We start from the raw sequence: 14,660 nt of genomic DNA, 5'->3' as shown, positions 1-14,660 counted from the left end.
GAGGTTTATTTGGGAAATTGTAAAGAGTATGCTGTGTTTCGGAAAAGGAAGGGGGGAAAATACTGTAGACAATATCTTGGCTTGCATGGATCCTAGTCAGCACATAAATTGTGTTGTTCTGTTCTTATTAGATCTTAATGTAAATTTGAAGAGGATGAATGTTAAAAATCTTTATCTTGATGTGCAATCCTAAGCTGAGCATTAATTAAATTTAAGTTTCTGAACGCTTTGAAAGCTGATCCAGAAATTTGAAGCCCTATTCTTATCATTTAAAAGAATTTTTTTAAGCTGTTTCCTTGTTTATAAAATTAAAAACTAAGAGGATGTAGAACTTGTATTCATAAAATTGAGCCAAATCATGACTAATGTGAGTAAGCATCTGTATTTATAGGAGATTTCTTTTTTAGAAATAAACGCGCAAAATAGACAAATGCAAGTTAGTAAATATTTGCAATTAAAATAAATGAATTATAAAGAATAGACGTATAAGTTGTTGTCTCAAGAACAATTGTAAATTAATAAAAGCTAGTAAACACTAAAACACCTACTAATACAATATGTAGTAAGAATCTAACTATGTTGCTGTTTATTCATGTCAAGTTGTTAAAAAACCCTTTCTAAACCTTTTCTAAATCATTTGAAGCGTTTTGATTATTTGAAAAACTCGATCTTGCTCTTTTACAAGAGATCTAAAAAAACCAGGTGTCTAAGAAACTAAAGATTAAACCTTCTTGATCTAATCTTGCTAGCCTTCATGTTATTTCTTTCATTGTGCTATATCTCTTCCAATTTTCTCTCATTTTTCTCCTTATCTTTATCTACTTCTTCAAGTTTCTTCTCTTCTCCTTCACATTATCATCTTTTTAACTTTGATAAAACTATATAAACAAGCTCAACTCCAATCCAAGTTATTAAATCAAGTAAGCATGATATAAATATTGATAACATGTAAGAATTAATATCATGCACATTTTTTGCTCTAGAATTTACAATCACCAAAACTAAACAAATACTAACAGAAATCAGCTACATATTTGGTTTTAAAAAAAGCCTAAAAACATCCGTATTTTTATTGTGCACATGATTAACTAAACATCTATAAGTACCAAAATACTAACTCCAGCTCTTAATATAAAAGTTAGTTAACTAATTTGAGTATATTAAAAAAATTAGTTATGTTGGTTTTATTGGCCAGAACTATCATTATTATAAAGATTACCTTGGAAAATAAATAAATAAATGAGAGACAAAGTGGATTGAAGTTTTATATTTAGGACCAAATTAAAAGTCAAACAAGCTCTTATATTAAGAACTGTAGTATTATATTCTTGAGGATAAAGATAATCAAAATGAATTTTGCAGTAACAGTTCAAATTTCTAAATTCAAAAGTGGATAATGACTGTTTGGTTTTATGTCCTCGAACAAGGTTGTTCCCTTAGTTTGAAAGAAAATATTGAAATTTAGCAAAATTCTAGTTATACTTTCTTAAATAGCCAAATATGAATCATAATTGTTAAATAAACGGACTTTGGTTGTATGCTTGTTTAAAGAAAAACAACTACAGATTTATAATTTAATTATTTGGCTGTTTATATTGTTTTTTCAGTTTTACCACAACAGCATAAATAGATCTCTATGTAATGGGGTTTCACCACCTCATACAACTCTAGTAGACATTGTTCGAATTTGAACGAGAGAGGGAAAAGGCTTATAAAGAATTCAAAGAAGAAGAACTAAATATGGATGCAAATTTGAGAATTATTTATATTTCTGCTTTATTCTTACTACCAGCTTCTTCAATTATATCTCAGCCTGTGTTTTCTTATATAAAAAAATATGGTGGAGCACCTGATGGAGATCTAACCTCAGCAAGTATTTATCTCTTCAACTCCTAGTTTGAATGTTCACTACAACAACAAAAAAATGGGACAAAAGAACTACTCTTCATTACAAATTGATTTTGCAACAGATTATCCCTCTGTAAATATTTCTTTGGTGGCTTATTCACAAAATTTCAATCTCAAAACTTGTAGGACAAAAAATAAATTTTGTCATAATTTTTTTTTTTTTGGCTAACACAACTATATCTACCTACAATTTTTTTTCATATTACAATTTATTAAAATACACTCGAGTTGTTGATTGATGTTGACAAGAGCTTGGAAAGAGCATCGAAAGCAGCATGTTCATGAGTTCATCAACAAGTGCAAGCAAAATTTCTGTGGCCAAAGGTACAAACAATTTGAGACAAATAGATTTTAATAGTCCTTGCAAAGCTCCGATTGAACTTCACATTGAAGGTAACATTATAGCATCAAAAAACCCTAATCAATTCAGTGGAGATGTTCAATGGCTTAGATTCGGATACATTGATTCCTTTACTTTGTCTGGTAGTGCCACTTTTGACGGTCAAGGCTCAATAGCTTGGAACCAAAATAATTGTCATCAAACTTGGAATTGCAAAAAGATTCCCATGCTAATTAATCAATTTTACTCATGAAACTTACAAACATGTGTGAATTTCTTATATCATCATTTTTGAATTTCTACTTAAAATATAACAAATGTTTATTTTCTAAATAATAATATGAGTATATATTTTAACATCATGAATTAATTCTCTCATTTGGTTAAAAAATAGGTTAACAGAAAGAAAGAAAATTATAATGATTTGTGTTTATTTTGTATTGCCTATCATTTTATCTCTTTTTATTCAAACGTCTTCTTGTAGTAAAAAAAAATCTAAATCTAGAATGCACTAAATTTTTTAGAAGTCTAACTTTTTTTTAAAACTCTTCTGGAATTTTGGTTTCAACTTCCTGAACAATCCAGTCATCCAGGACATAACATCAAAGCATAGCAAACACTTTCACGTGAATGTTTAAGGGTGCCAGAATATTACATTTAGCAAATTTTCCATTGCGGCCTCAATAGATAGTCTAAATGCAGAGGGAATCCACATTGGAAGATCAACAGAAGTGAAAATACTTGACTAGAACATTAGAATAGGAGATGATTGTATCTCATTTGGTGATGGAAATAGACAAGTGATTGTTGAGAATGTGACATGCGGACCTAGCCATGGCATAAGTGTTGGAGGCCTTGAAAAACATGAAATAAAGAACCTGTAGAAGATTTGGTAGTAAAGAATTGCACTTTTAAAAACTCTGACAATGATGTTAGAATCAAAACTTGGCCTAATACTTCAATAACAATTCCAGTATCTCAATTGTGTTTTGAGAATATTGTCATGATTAATGTCACAAATCCTATAATCATAGATCAAGAATATTACCTATGAAAGCAATCTCTCTCTCTCTCTCTCTCTCAAAATGGATACATATTTATACATGTAAAACATAGTAAACAATACAAAATTAATTTAAATCTTAAACAAGCATCTTAAAATGCAAATATGCGTTTCAAAGTAGTTGAAATTTATAGGAAAAATTGTATTTGCGATGCAAATTTTGGAATTTTACGGGGATATCCCTATGTTTGTGTACTGTTTATACTGTTCGCTTTTTGATGTCTCATTTTTGAGTTTCTCTATCTATTTTTTACTACGTACTTTCTCTTTTCTTTCTTCTTCCTTGCATTGCGAGTTCCTATAATAGACTCCATGGAAAGTAAAAGTCAGTGGAGTCTCCTTCAAGAATATCAGAGGTGCATCAACAACAAAGGAAGGAATAATTCTAACTTGCAGTGGTAGTGTCCCATGTTAGAAGATAAAACTTACAAATATTAATCTCAAATTCAACGGGACTCCTGCAATTGCCTCTTGTAAGAATATCAAGTCTTTGGGAATGTGCCAACCTGTACTCCTTTGAATATATTATATTGATTCATCTAATTAAAAATATCCATTGTAATTCAAACTATCATTGTCCGTTTTCACTTTGCTATTTTCTAGTTCAAAAATTATAATGTTTTGACAAATGTCAAGCCCCAAATCTTTGCAAAAGTACAAACCCAAAAGGAAATGCAAATGCAAATAACATAAGGGAAAATGATATTAAGGTCCCACACAAGCATAAATACAGCAAAAGAGCCCCCCAAAATCTCATAATTTTTCTGAAGTCCCAAACGGACTTAAGTGCAATTTTCAGAATCTTCAAATTACTTTGTTGCCCTTGCCATCAGAAACAAAGATGGTGGGTGAGGAGTTCCCATGCAATATGCTTGAGAGAGAAGACATTGGGAAAGAGGGAAGGAGCCATTGATGATGAAGTATCTTCTCCGTTACCATTAGTGAACTTCAAAGAGCTTCCATGTGAATCTCTACAAATCTTCAAGTATGGAACTTTCTTTCTTTTCCTCTCCTGCCTTTCTTGACAAATTGTGCATTTGTTTGGAAAAGGGAAATCAGAAAATCATTTTTGTCTTTTTGGATTGCTTGTGGGTGGTTTTGGGAATGGAATTCACAAGTTAATCAATAGAAAAGCTGTGTTTTTGGTTGGTGTGTGTTGGTGATTTAAGTTGGGTGTAGGATGATCATGGGTGCTCTGTTTTTGGATTGCTTGTAGGTGGTTTTGCTCTATTCTGACGTTAGTTTAGTGGCAAAGGCAGAAAAAGATGAAGGTTAGTGTGGGTGGAAACCCTTAGCACGAAATGGGATATTGTGTTGTCAATCAGACCACGATAGTTGTCAATACGTGCCGTGACAGTTGTCAATATAGCTCCTTGATTTGTCAATGACAGTTGCGTGATTCTTGATGTAGGTTTAAATTACTGATGGCAAGTACATCTAGAAAGCATCTATTTTGCTTTGTTCATATAGGTGGAAATTTTATAAATGATGGAGAAGATGATATTAGATATGTGGGAGGTAGTGTAAGAACAACAAATATAAAAGAGGGCACAAGTTATGAAGAATTGAAGGAGATTATATCATTAATTACTGGAAAAGAAAGCAACTCATTTCTTTTGAAATTCTCAGTTGTGTTTGACAAAAAGATTTTTGTGGGGTTGGTAGATGATGATAGGGTAGAACATTTGATAAAGTTCAATAAAGAAAGTGGTCATGTGTATGTAGAAGAGAATGGAAATAAGGACCACATAGAAGTAATAAGGGATAATACAGAAGTAACAAGGGATAATACAATGGAGGAGCAAGATGTGTAAGTTTAGTTTAACAAATCTGTTATTGTCATTTCTTGGTATGTCAGTTGTTACTGTCTTGTTATCAACTTGTCAATGCATGTACTCTGACTTGTCATTTCCTGTAGGATTGATCAATCATTTAGAGGTGTCAATTAATTGTTTATGTCTCCACCTACCTTATTTGATGTGATTGGAGAGCCATCATCAATTCCTTGTACTGTTGAAATGATCCCAACACCTACACCACAAATAAATTCCACAAAATGGAAGGATTTGATTATTGGAGGAGGACAAATATTTCCAAATGTCACTGCTCTCCGAGAAACACTATACAAGTATAGCTTATCCCAGAAGTTTTCATACCTTTTTATTAAGAATAATCAGCAAAAGATCATTGTGAAGTGCAAGGTTGATGGTTGTCTATGGTATATGGGTGCATATTTAATGGGAGCACATCAAGATACTGAGTTTTTAACTATCAGAACATATAAAAGTGAACATATTCATCATGCACAGGACAACTTAATTGTTTCTCACTCAGGAAGGTCAAATTTAACTGCTTTAATTGTGATTGATGGCTTGAGGTACAATGTTGACAAGAGTCCTAATGAGATTAGAAAGGACTTGTATAAAGAATATGGAGTGCAATTGAATTATACTCAAGTATATAAGGTCAGGAAGAGAGCACTAACGGAATTACATGGTCGAGTAGAAGATTCTTATAAGGTAATCCCTTGTATATGTGAGAGATTAACGGAAACTAATCCTGATACAGTTGCAAGATGGGAAGGCTCAGATAGCAATCGATTTGAGAGGCTATTCATTGCATATGGATGCTCAATTGAAAGCTTTGTGTAAGGTTGCAGACTAATTATTTATATAGATGGGTGTCATTTGAGTAGTCCTTACAAAAGAAGTTTATTATCTGCTTGTGCATTTGATGCAGACAATGAGTTGTTTCTCTTAGCATTTGGTATTGTTAACCGAGAAACAAGAATCAGAAGGAGATAACCAGATTAGCACAGGTAACAATTGTCTCAGATTAGAGTAATGCTATCATCAGTGCTGTTAGGACAGTATTTGATTGTGAGATACATGCTTTTTGCTATCAACATGTGAAAGAAAATTATAGTGCGTAGTATGTGAAAATCAGTAGAGGTGTGAGACGAACCTCAGAAAATAACAAGGAGAATGCACTTAATTTACTTGATAGAATCGTATATGCAAGGCATAACAATGAGTTTAATGTTGCAATGGGAAATTTAAGATTGTTTTGTCCACAATTGGCACAATGGGTTGAATCTCATGGGGATGTGGATAGATGGGCGCAAAGTAAATTTCCTTTTAAGAGATGGGGTAACATCACCAATAATCTTACCGAGTCTTTTAATGCATGGATGTTGAAAGAAAGGAAGCATGTCTTACCAGTTTTGATACAAGATCATTAAGAAAAGTTGGCGAAGAAGATGGTTGCTAGCAAAATGGGGATGAAAAGCTAGAAAAATGGTATAGGACCCAATATTGAATCAAAGTTGTCGGAACAAATAGCAAGAGGTGCGTATATGGTAGCAACATATTATGGTGATGACCATATTTCGGTACAAACAATACGTGAGGGACGTATCATCTATGTGACTATTGATCTTATTTCTCACAGATGCACATGTTTGGCATGGTAAATGAGTGGAATACCTTGTCCACATGCATATGCAGCAATGAAGCTAGTTCACCATAGCGTGCATGATTATCTAGATGAATGTTATAAATTGTCCACATAGGAAAAAATATATGCAAATAGCACGAGGCCAATTACAATGCATGATTGCCCACAGACAGATGCACATATTGTGACTCATATGCTGACCCAAACATTCTTGCATCCACCCATAACTAGAAGGCCTCTAGGAAGGCCAAGGATTAATAGGATAGAATCTCAGTTTCAAAATAAGAAGGTTTATCATTGTGGAAGATGCAAAGAGCCTGGACACACTGCCAAGACATGTAAGAACCCAAATCTCAGCTGAGAACATATTGAAATCAACTATTTTTTGTATATGGATGTGAAGGGAATATTTTGTAAATAGGTGTGAAGGGAATTTTTTGTAAATGAATACACACCAATAGTTAGTTTCTCGTTATTACATGTAACCCCTATGTTTTTTTGGGATGAGTTATGAAATAGGTATAGTTTCATGTATATGAAGGTGTAAATAAAAGTTGGTTATTGAATTGGCATGTTAGATTCTACTGTGATTTTAGTTGTCATTACTTGCACCTTGCGTTGTCATTAGACATGTTATGACTTGTCAATCATTGCACTATGACTTGTTAATGAATTTGTTGATGTAAGTTGTCAATAATATGAATTCAAGTAACATAACCTTTTTTACTATCAAATGATATTTTCAATCACTCTGTCATATTATATTTTGGTTATATTGTCATATATAATCATTATTAATGAAGTGTCAAAAGCTTACCTCTTCCTATCCCCTATCAATAGTGGCATTATGACTTGTCAATGGTAGCACACTAACTTGTCAACGGAGCTCTGTGTCTTGTTAATGAGAACATTGTCCCTTGTCAATAGTGGCATTATGACTTGTCAATGGAGCACTATGACTTGTTAGTGAGAACACTGTCTCTTGTCAATGGTCGCACTATGACTTGTCAATAGAGCACTGTGACTTGTTAGTGAGAACACTTCCTTGTCGATGTTCGCACTATGACTTGTCAATGGAGCACTATGACTTGTTAGTGAGAACATTGTTTCTTGTCAATAGTTGCACTATGACTTGTTAATGGAACATTGTGACTTGTTAATGAGAACACTGTCCCTTATCAATAGACACTTTTAGTTGTGAAAATTTTGAATATCAATTGTTAATATCCAGATATTCATTTGTTATGAAATTCTTATATCACTTGTCATTAAATTAGAATATTTTATAAAACACTGTCCCTTAATATCTCTACACATATAAAACAAAAATGTAATTAAAAATGTAATAAAACCCTAAGAAATTAGTATTACAACATGTGATGACAAAGGTAATAATATTATAAACATAATATGATCAGTTTGTTACAAAATTACCTATTTGCCAATCATGTTACAGCACATATCATGGGCTAACAAAATAAAAAATTAATAAACTACTCTATCTCCTCTTCTTGTTGTTGTTGTAGTCTGATAGTATCGACATCACTTCACCCCATGTTCATTATTTGGATGGGTAACCAACCACCACAAACAGCCAACCTTCAACTCTTGTAGTTCATCAGTGGAGTATCTTGGTATTGTAGCCAAGAAAGAACATGAACTCCACATGAATCATTACTAAGGAAATTGAATATGTTAGCACCATGCAATTGTTATTGTGAACAAAAACAACATAACACAATCAAACAAAACAACTACACTCACATATCATTCAACACATAAACTTTAGCCCATTTCACTTCGTTCTCAATTTTTTCCTCATTGGCAAACAATTCTGGCTTAATAGCACGCAACATCATATGGAAACAGTTCATCTGCAAAAAAGAAAAAAAAAACACATAATCAAAAGTGATAAGCTCTGTCGTAGGAGTTTATCAAAAATTCTAGTTTGCAGAAAATATGTAGTAATTATGCAAGTCCTAGGTCGATCTCTTGAGGAGCTAAGATTCCTTGAAAATCAGTTAAAAGAGTGTTCAACAAATTAAGTTGAAGAAAAATTATCCTATGCAAATTGTTGGTTCAAAAATTCCTTTAAAGAGTAGAATAAGAAAGAAAATGATCAGAAGCAGAGTATCAAAAGAATAGAATTGAAATCAACAAATTGAGAAACTTCCTTCGGAGAATTCCCTAGCCTTTATTGCCTATTCATATTTCGTTTGCATTGATTAGAAAGATAAATCTGAATATGCCTTCTCAGATTAAGAACATGAAATGCATTCAGAGCTCCTAAATGAATACTAACAGCATCCATTAAATTTTTAATCAACTCAGTTACAATCTGATTTGAACAAATCGAAAATCATAACCGAATCTACTCCGAAACAAAGAGCATTAGACACCTAAACACATAGCACATTCAAAATCCTGATTTAACAATCATAAATAAGTACATAAACTCAGCTAATAAGATCAGAAATCACACGTTCTGACCAGAGAAGAGTATTTCCAAATCCAGAAAAATATAATATGAACAAACTCCCTTTCAAGCTCCATGACTCAGGCTTTTGTTGAATCTCCAAAGGAAGAAGAAGATTCAGCTCCACATGGCTGCAGGTATGGCTTGGGTAGATCTTTGGATTTGCTTCGCCATTGCTGAACTGATGCAAATGGGCGGTGTGGCGGAGAAGGCGAGATAATCTGAAGTCGAGAGAGAGAGAGAAAAAGTTAGGAAAAGAATGTCTAATATCCCCCATGTGTATCTCTCCTTCTTTAATAATAATATATCATTTTCATAGATCCTCCGGCCCCCCACTTCTTTCTTTAATTTCCGTCAATTCCATTCGGTCCCCACACTTCATCTTCAACTTGAATTCTTGGTCAAAGAAGAACTACCCACGTGTCCCTCAATGCAAGTTGAATTTGTGTACAGCTGGCTAGCACAATTGGTTTCAGACTTTCTTCAAAAACTCCACATTTTGGTATTCTGAAGTTGGCTCTGTATTTTCCCAATTTGCCCCTAAAAAAAATTGCAAATCTGAAACAATATTAAGGCTCTCAAAATATCATTTTTTTCTATTAATTCCAGTTAAAATTTTTCTAAACTCCCATTTATTTTATACAAGCAAAATGTGATTAAGGAGTTTCATCAAAAAGGCTTCACTAACAAAACAGCATCCAATGATAAGGGACAGAGCATCCAATGACAAAAACACAGCATCCACTAACAACTAACAGAGTATCCTGTGACAACTAACATAGCATCCAGTGACAAGGGACAGAGCATCCAATGACAAGTAAAACAACATCCAGTGATAAGGGACAGAGCATCAAGTGACAACTAACAGAGCATCCAGTGACAAGGGACAGAGCATCTAGTGACAACTAACAGAACATCGAGTGACAACTAACAAAGCATCCAATGACAATTAACACAGCATCCAGTGACAAGGGACAGAGCATCTAGTGACAAGTAAAACAGCATCTAGTGATAAGAGACAGAGCATCAAGTGACAACTAACACAGCATGTGGTGACAACTAACACAGCATCCCGAGACAACTAATAGAGCATCGAGTGACAACTAATACATTCAATGACAACTAACAGAGCATGCAATGACAACTACGTAGGCCACTAGCGATAACTATAAGAGTAGTCATTGACAAGTATAACAGCAGCAAATAACTACACACAGTCTGTGTTGCCATAAACTGTTTGGGATTGAAGTGCCCTTTATTTGTCCTCTTTTTTTTCTTCGCATCATGTTGTTGCTCACCCCTTTCTTCTTCGCTTCTTCTTCCTCTGCTTGTAATTTCATGAATGTGATGCTATCAATCAAGGAGTCAAGGGCGTAGAAGGTCATGGTTTTTGTCTTCAAAACATAACAAAACCAGTGATCTTCAAATAACATAGGACCGAAAAGGAAATTGCAATCCCCTATATTGTACCCAATATATTTAGGTAATATTTCCATTTCATGGTCCTCCCATTTCCATCTTAAAGGATTGGCTACCATGTTTTGCATGAAATCTACAGAAAATATATGTCAGTTCACTCACCCCTCTTTATTCTTTTGATCTCCAACAAATGTCTTTGCCATCATAGTCATAAACTAAAATTACAATACAAAGAAATTACAACTCTTTACCATCAAATAACTCATTCTAATGTTAACTATATACATGTAACTTACCTTGTCGTTTATCCATCTTCTATGTTGGAGACATTGCAGCTCACCACGGGTTAGGAAGTATCCATACATCGATACAAAGTATCTAACGCAAATGAAACAATTATTAACTCAGTAAATTTTGTAACATAATACAAATTTGGTCACGAAAACATAATACTAGCTGCTCTTACTCCTTTTCATTACACCTTGCTGTACACATGTCAAATAAAGCTTGCCTATTATCAATTGTTCTCTTTTCCTAGCTTTACTTTTAATTTCCAGAAATGGAGACCTAAGAGCTTTACCCTTACTTATCACCCTTGTTGATTTCCTCACATGTTTGTTCCCTTCCCCTTGGTTATCCTCATGCACTTCTTTGTCCTCTTCATCCTTCTCTTCTCTTTTATTTTCTTCTTCATCTTCTTTGTCCTCATGAACATCTTCTTTGTCTTCGTCATCTAATTCTTGTCCACCCATCTCCTTTTCTGAGTGAGTTTCTTGTTCTTCTTGTTCATTCTATCATCTTCTGACTTAGATTCTTCTTCTTCTTCATTTCTGTCATCTTCTTCCTCATTCTCTGAATTACTTCCCTTCACAACTTTCTCCTCTTCTAATTTAGATTCTTCCTCCTCATCTTTCTCCTCTCTGCTTACATTGTCACTGTCCTTCATTAGTCTTAACTGAAGGGCCATCATTTCCTCTCCCAGTATTGACACTAATCGAGCATATGTTTTTTTGATCTCCTATACAAATAAAATTCAAAACTTCAATCTGTAAGCAACAACAAAAAAAGAAGAAAAATCATTAAGCCTACAAGTCCACATATCGAGTGAGTTAAATTTTCATGATCAAATTTGGTGGATTGCTTAGCCAGATGCAATATTCCTCGATTGCTCTCCTTCTCCTCTTTAACTCTTTGCTGCACTCTCTTTTCATCCCAATGTGTAACAGTATGCTTAACATGTGAAGCTTTTCTTTCCCCCAATGGAAATTTTTATAGACAATATGTCTGCATGTGACAATGAATGATAAGTTAATAGCAACCATTGACAACATTCACATCATAAAATGACAATAGAAATATACAAATTATAATAGCACTTACCATTAGGAAGTATAGACAACCTGACACATTCTTCTTCTTCTCAGTCAACTTGCCTTTTTCTAATTGTTTCTTGTACACTCTAATCCTCTTGTATAGTTCATTTAACACATAAGATGACCAATCAAACTTACCCAATCTATCCTTTGTTGATAGTATTACCTTCAAAAAATAATCAGTGACACAAATACTTGCATTAGGACATAACAACATTCCCAATGCATACATGACAAACAACATCTCAAAATTTTTATCTTGTTTCGTTTTGGTCAACAATGACGCTATCTTCTTGTATGGAATATTGTCATACACAATCCTCCATTGCTTGAACACTTCATCTTCATTATTCACAGCTACTTTAATCTCTTCTTTGTCAAATGGTAGCCCTAAAAAGTCATGCACATCTTTTGCCCTCATTTCCCTTCTCTTCCCTCTTATGGAAATTTTTTTGTTAAAAGGTCAAATACATACATAAACTCTCCGCACAATTCTCTTAGAATTGTGTGGCAATAGACTTCAACCAACTTGTCAAAACCTATTTTTTTAAGCCTGTTCATCAAATCCTTCCTCTCTTTGATGTGCTTGTAAACTTGTATGAATTGTTTTGGTGCACATCTTGTATAAAAAGGAACAATATACTTCTTGGACTATGTGGAGGGTCTTTGTTCCTTAGCCCTTTGACAATATTCCTCTCTTTGCTGTTCAGATAATTTATCCCATGCATTTTTCACATATGGATTCCCTCCTTCAAGTGACTTGTACTTTCTTGAGCTTTTCTTATAGAAATCCTCTGTAAACAAGGCATACTCGGAAAAATTACAGTTTCTTTCTGCATCCTTCCCCATCTTCTTAGTATCAATCAGGGTATAAGAATTTACTAAGTCCTGGATTATAATCTAAGACGTCATGGAAAAGAGGGGATCAATTATTCACAGGTTTGTACAGGCAGTGAGTTTCATAAATTTATACTTACTTCTGTCACAAGAGAAAAGAAAATTATATAAATTCAATATTTTTCAAATACTGCTAATAATACTATACTGGTAGCACACAACGGTGAAAATATAATATCTTCAAAAACATAATTAAACAAAAAACTGAATTTTTTATGGGAAGAAATAATTATATTAACTTTAATATTTGGATGTAAACTTTTCAAAGATATATAGATGAACATTATTTGTTGTTGGCAAAAAAAGAATATTATTTGTGGTTTGAAACTTTGAGGTGAAAGTGACTGTTGAAGACTCCAAACAAGGCACTTGAACTTGCTGCCTTGGCTAAAACAAGAATGACAATGAAAATCTTGTGTCTTTATACCTAAACCAATAAGAAAGAAGAATTCCAAATAAAGCTCCACCTCTAGCTTTAACTCAATATAATCATCATATAAATGGTTGATTATTCACATATCCACATTATTTATATGTCCCACACATAATGAAAATTTTTTCAGGACGTAAAGACTTTTTTGGTCGCATGGACCATAGCATTCATAATCTTCATCATCATCAACAGCAACTCAGGTCAGCAACTCATATGATTGCATGTTAATCATCACTTCAATCACTTACTACTACTCATGAAAATCATAACCGCAGAAAGGGAGATTTCTTTCCAATTGTTCTTGTTGGCACAAAGTTAAGTGAGCAGCAAACAGAAAGTTTGGGAATTTCATATGCTCATAACTCTATCTACACTTAGTGAATTGTTAACTAACATCAACAACTTGGTATGCATTTTACATCTTCATGAAGACAGAGCATTTTTGGCTTATCACATGGGATCTAATGTTATAACATCTAACGGGGTTTATATTCTTTATATTAGCTTTGTCTAATGAATGATCATGAGTCACCTTTGCAATGAAGGGAGCTTACTTCACGGTCATCATTTATTGCAAACAAGGGGAGAACCTGAGGAAACAAATAGGCATAGCAGCTTATATCGAATGTAGTCAAAGACTCAACAGTTTTTGGAAATTTAGATGTTCTATTGACAGAAAGCTTTTTCAATCATTACAGATTAGAGAGAAACAAATAGACCCTTGTTCAACCAGAAAAACCTTTTTTCAATCATTAAGCTATTTCCACAAGCAACGGTATGGTGAAGCACTACCGATAAACCCTTGTTCAACCAAACAAAGCTTTTTCAATAATTACAGAGTACTCACCGTGACTAAGAATGGAGTGATCGAATACCACAACGAGCCCCCTTCTTGCTTCAAACGCCAATGAACGTAGCTACCACGATGAGCCCCCTTTGCTTCAAATGCCGATGAACAGAGCCACCAGGACGAGCTCCACTTCGCTTCAAATGCTAATGAACGGAGCACAAGGACGACCCCCACACTACAAGAAAATGTTGAATTAGCAGCGGAACATTTCTAGCGGTTCAACAAAACCACTAGAAATTTTTGAATTTCTAGCGGTTTTTAGAAAAACCGCTGCAAATTACAGACAGTTTGACCATTGCCCGCATATTTCTAGCGGTTATCACCTAACCGCTAGAAATTCAGAGCTAGAAAAATTCCCGAGTTTTGGCGAGAACTTGGCGCCAAAATTGTAGCGTTTATTTTCTAGCGGTTCAGGCCAATAAACCGCTAGATATTGAAAATTTCT

At 33.8% G+C, this 14,660-nt stretch overlaps 1 protein-coding gene across 1 annotated transcript; it reads left to right on the top strand.

Annotated features, from left to right (window-relative positions):
• Positions 1–5,266: 5,266 nt before the first annotated feature.
• LOC114738293 (uncharacterized) lies at positions 5,267–5,962 on the top strand. Its single transcript, XM_028926333.1, has one exon. The coding sequence runs from the start codon at positions 5,267–5,269 to the stop codon at positions 5,960–5,962; it is 696 nt and encodes a 231-aa protein (XP_028782166.1).
• Positions 5,963–14,660: the final 8,698 nt, after the last annotated feature.

Source organism: Neltuma alba, unplaced genomic scaffold (assembly GCF_004799145.2).
Source record: "Neltuma alba isolate B1F8T4 unplaced genomic scaffold, ASM479914v2 tig00013571_pilon, whole genome shotgun sequence".
Taxonomy (NCBI): domain Eukaryota; kingdom Viridiplantae; phylum Streptophyta; class Magnoliopsida; order Fabales; family Fabaceae; genus Neltuma; species Neltuma alba.
Note: the sequence above shows the minus strand (reverse complement) of the source record. Positions and strands in the feature narration are given on the sequence as shown.

Bases quoted from the DNA above. Each gene is read 5' to 3' on its own strand.
- LOC114738293 (XM_028926333.1), top strand. From the start codon at position 5,267: ATGTCTCCACCTACCTTATTTGATGTGATTGGAGAGCCATCATCAATT.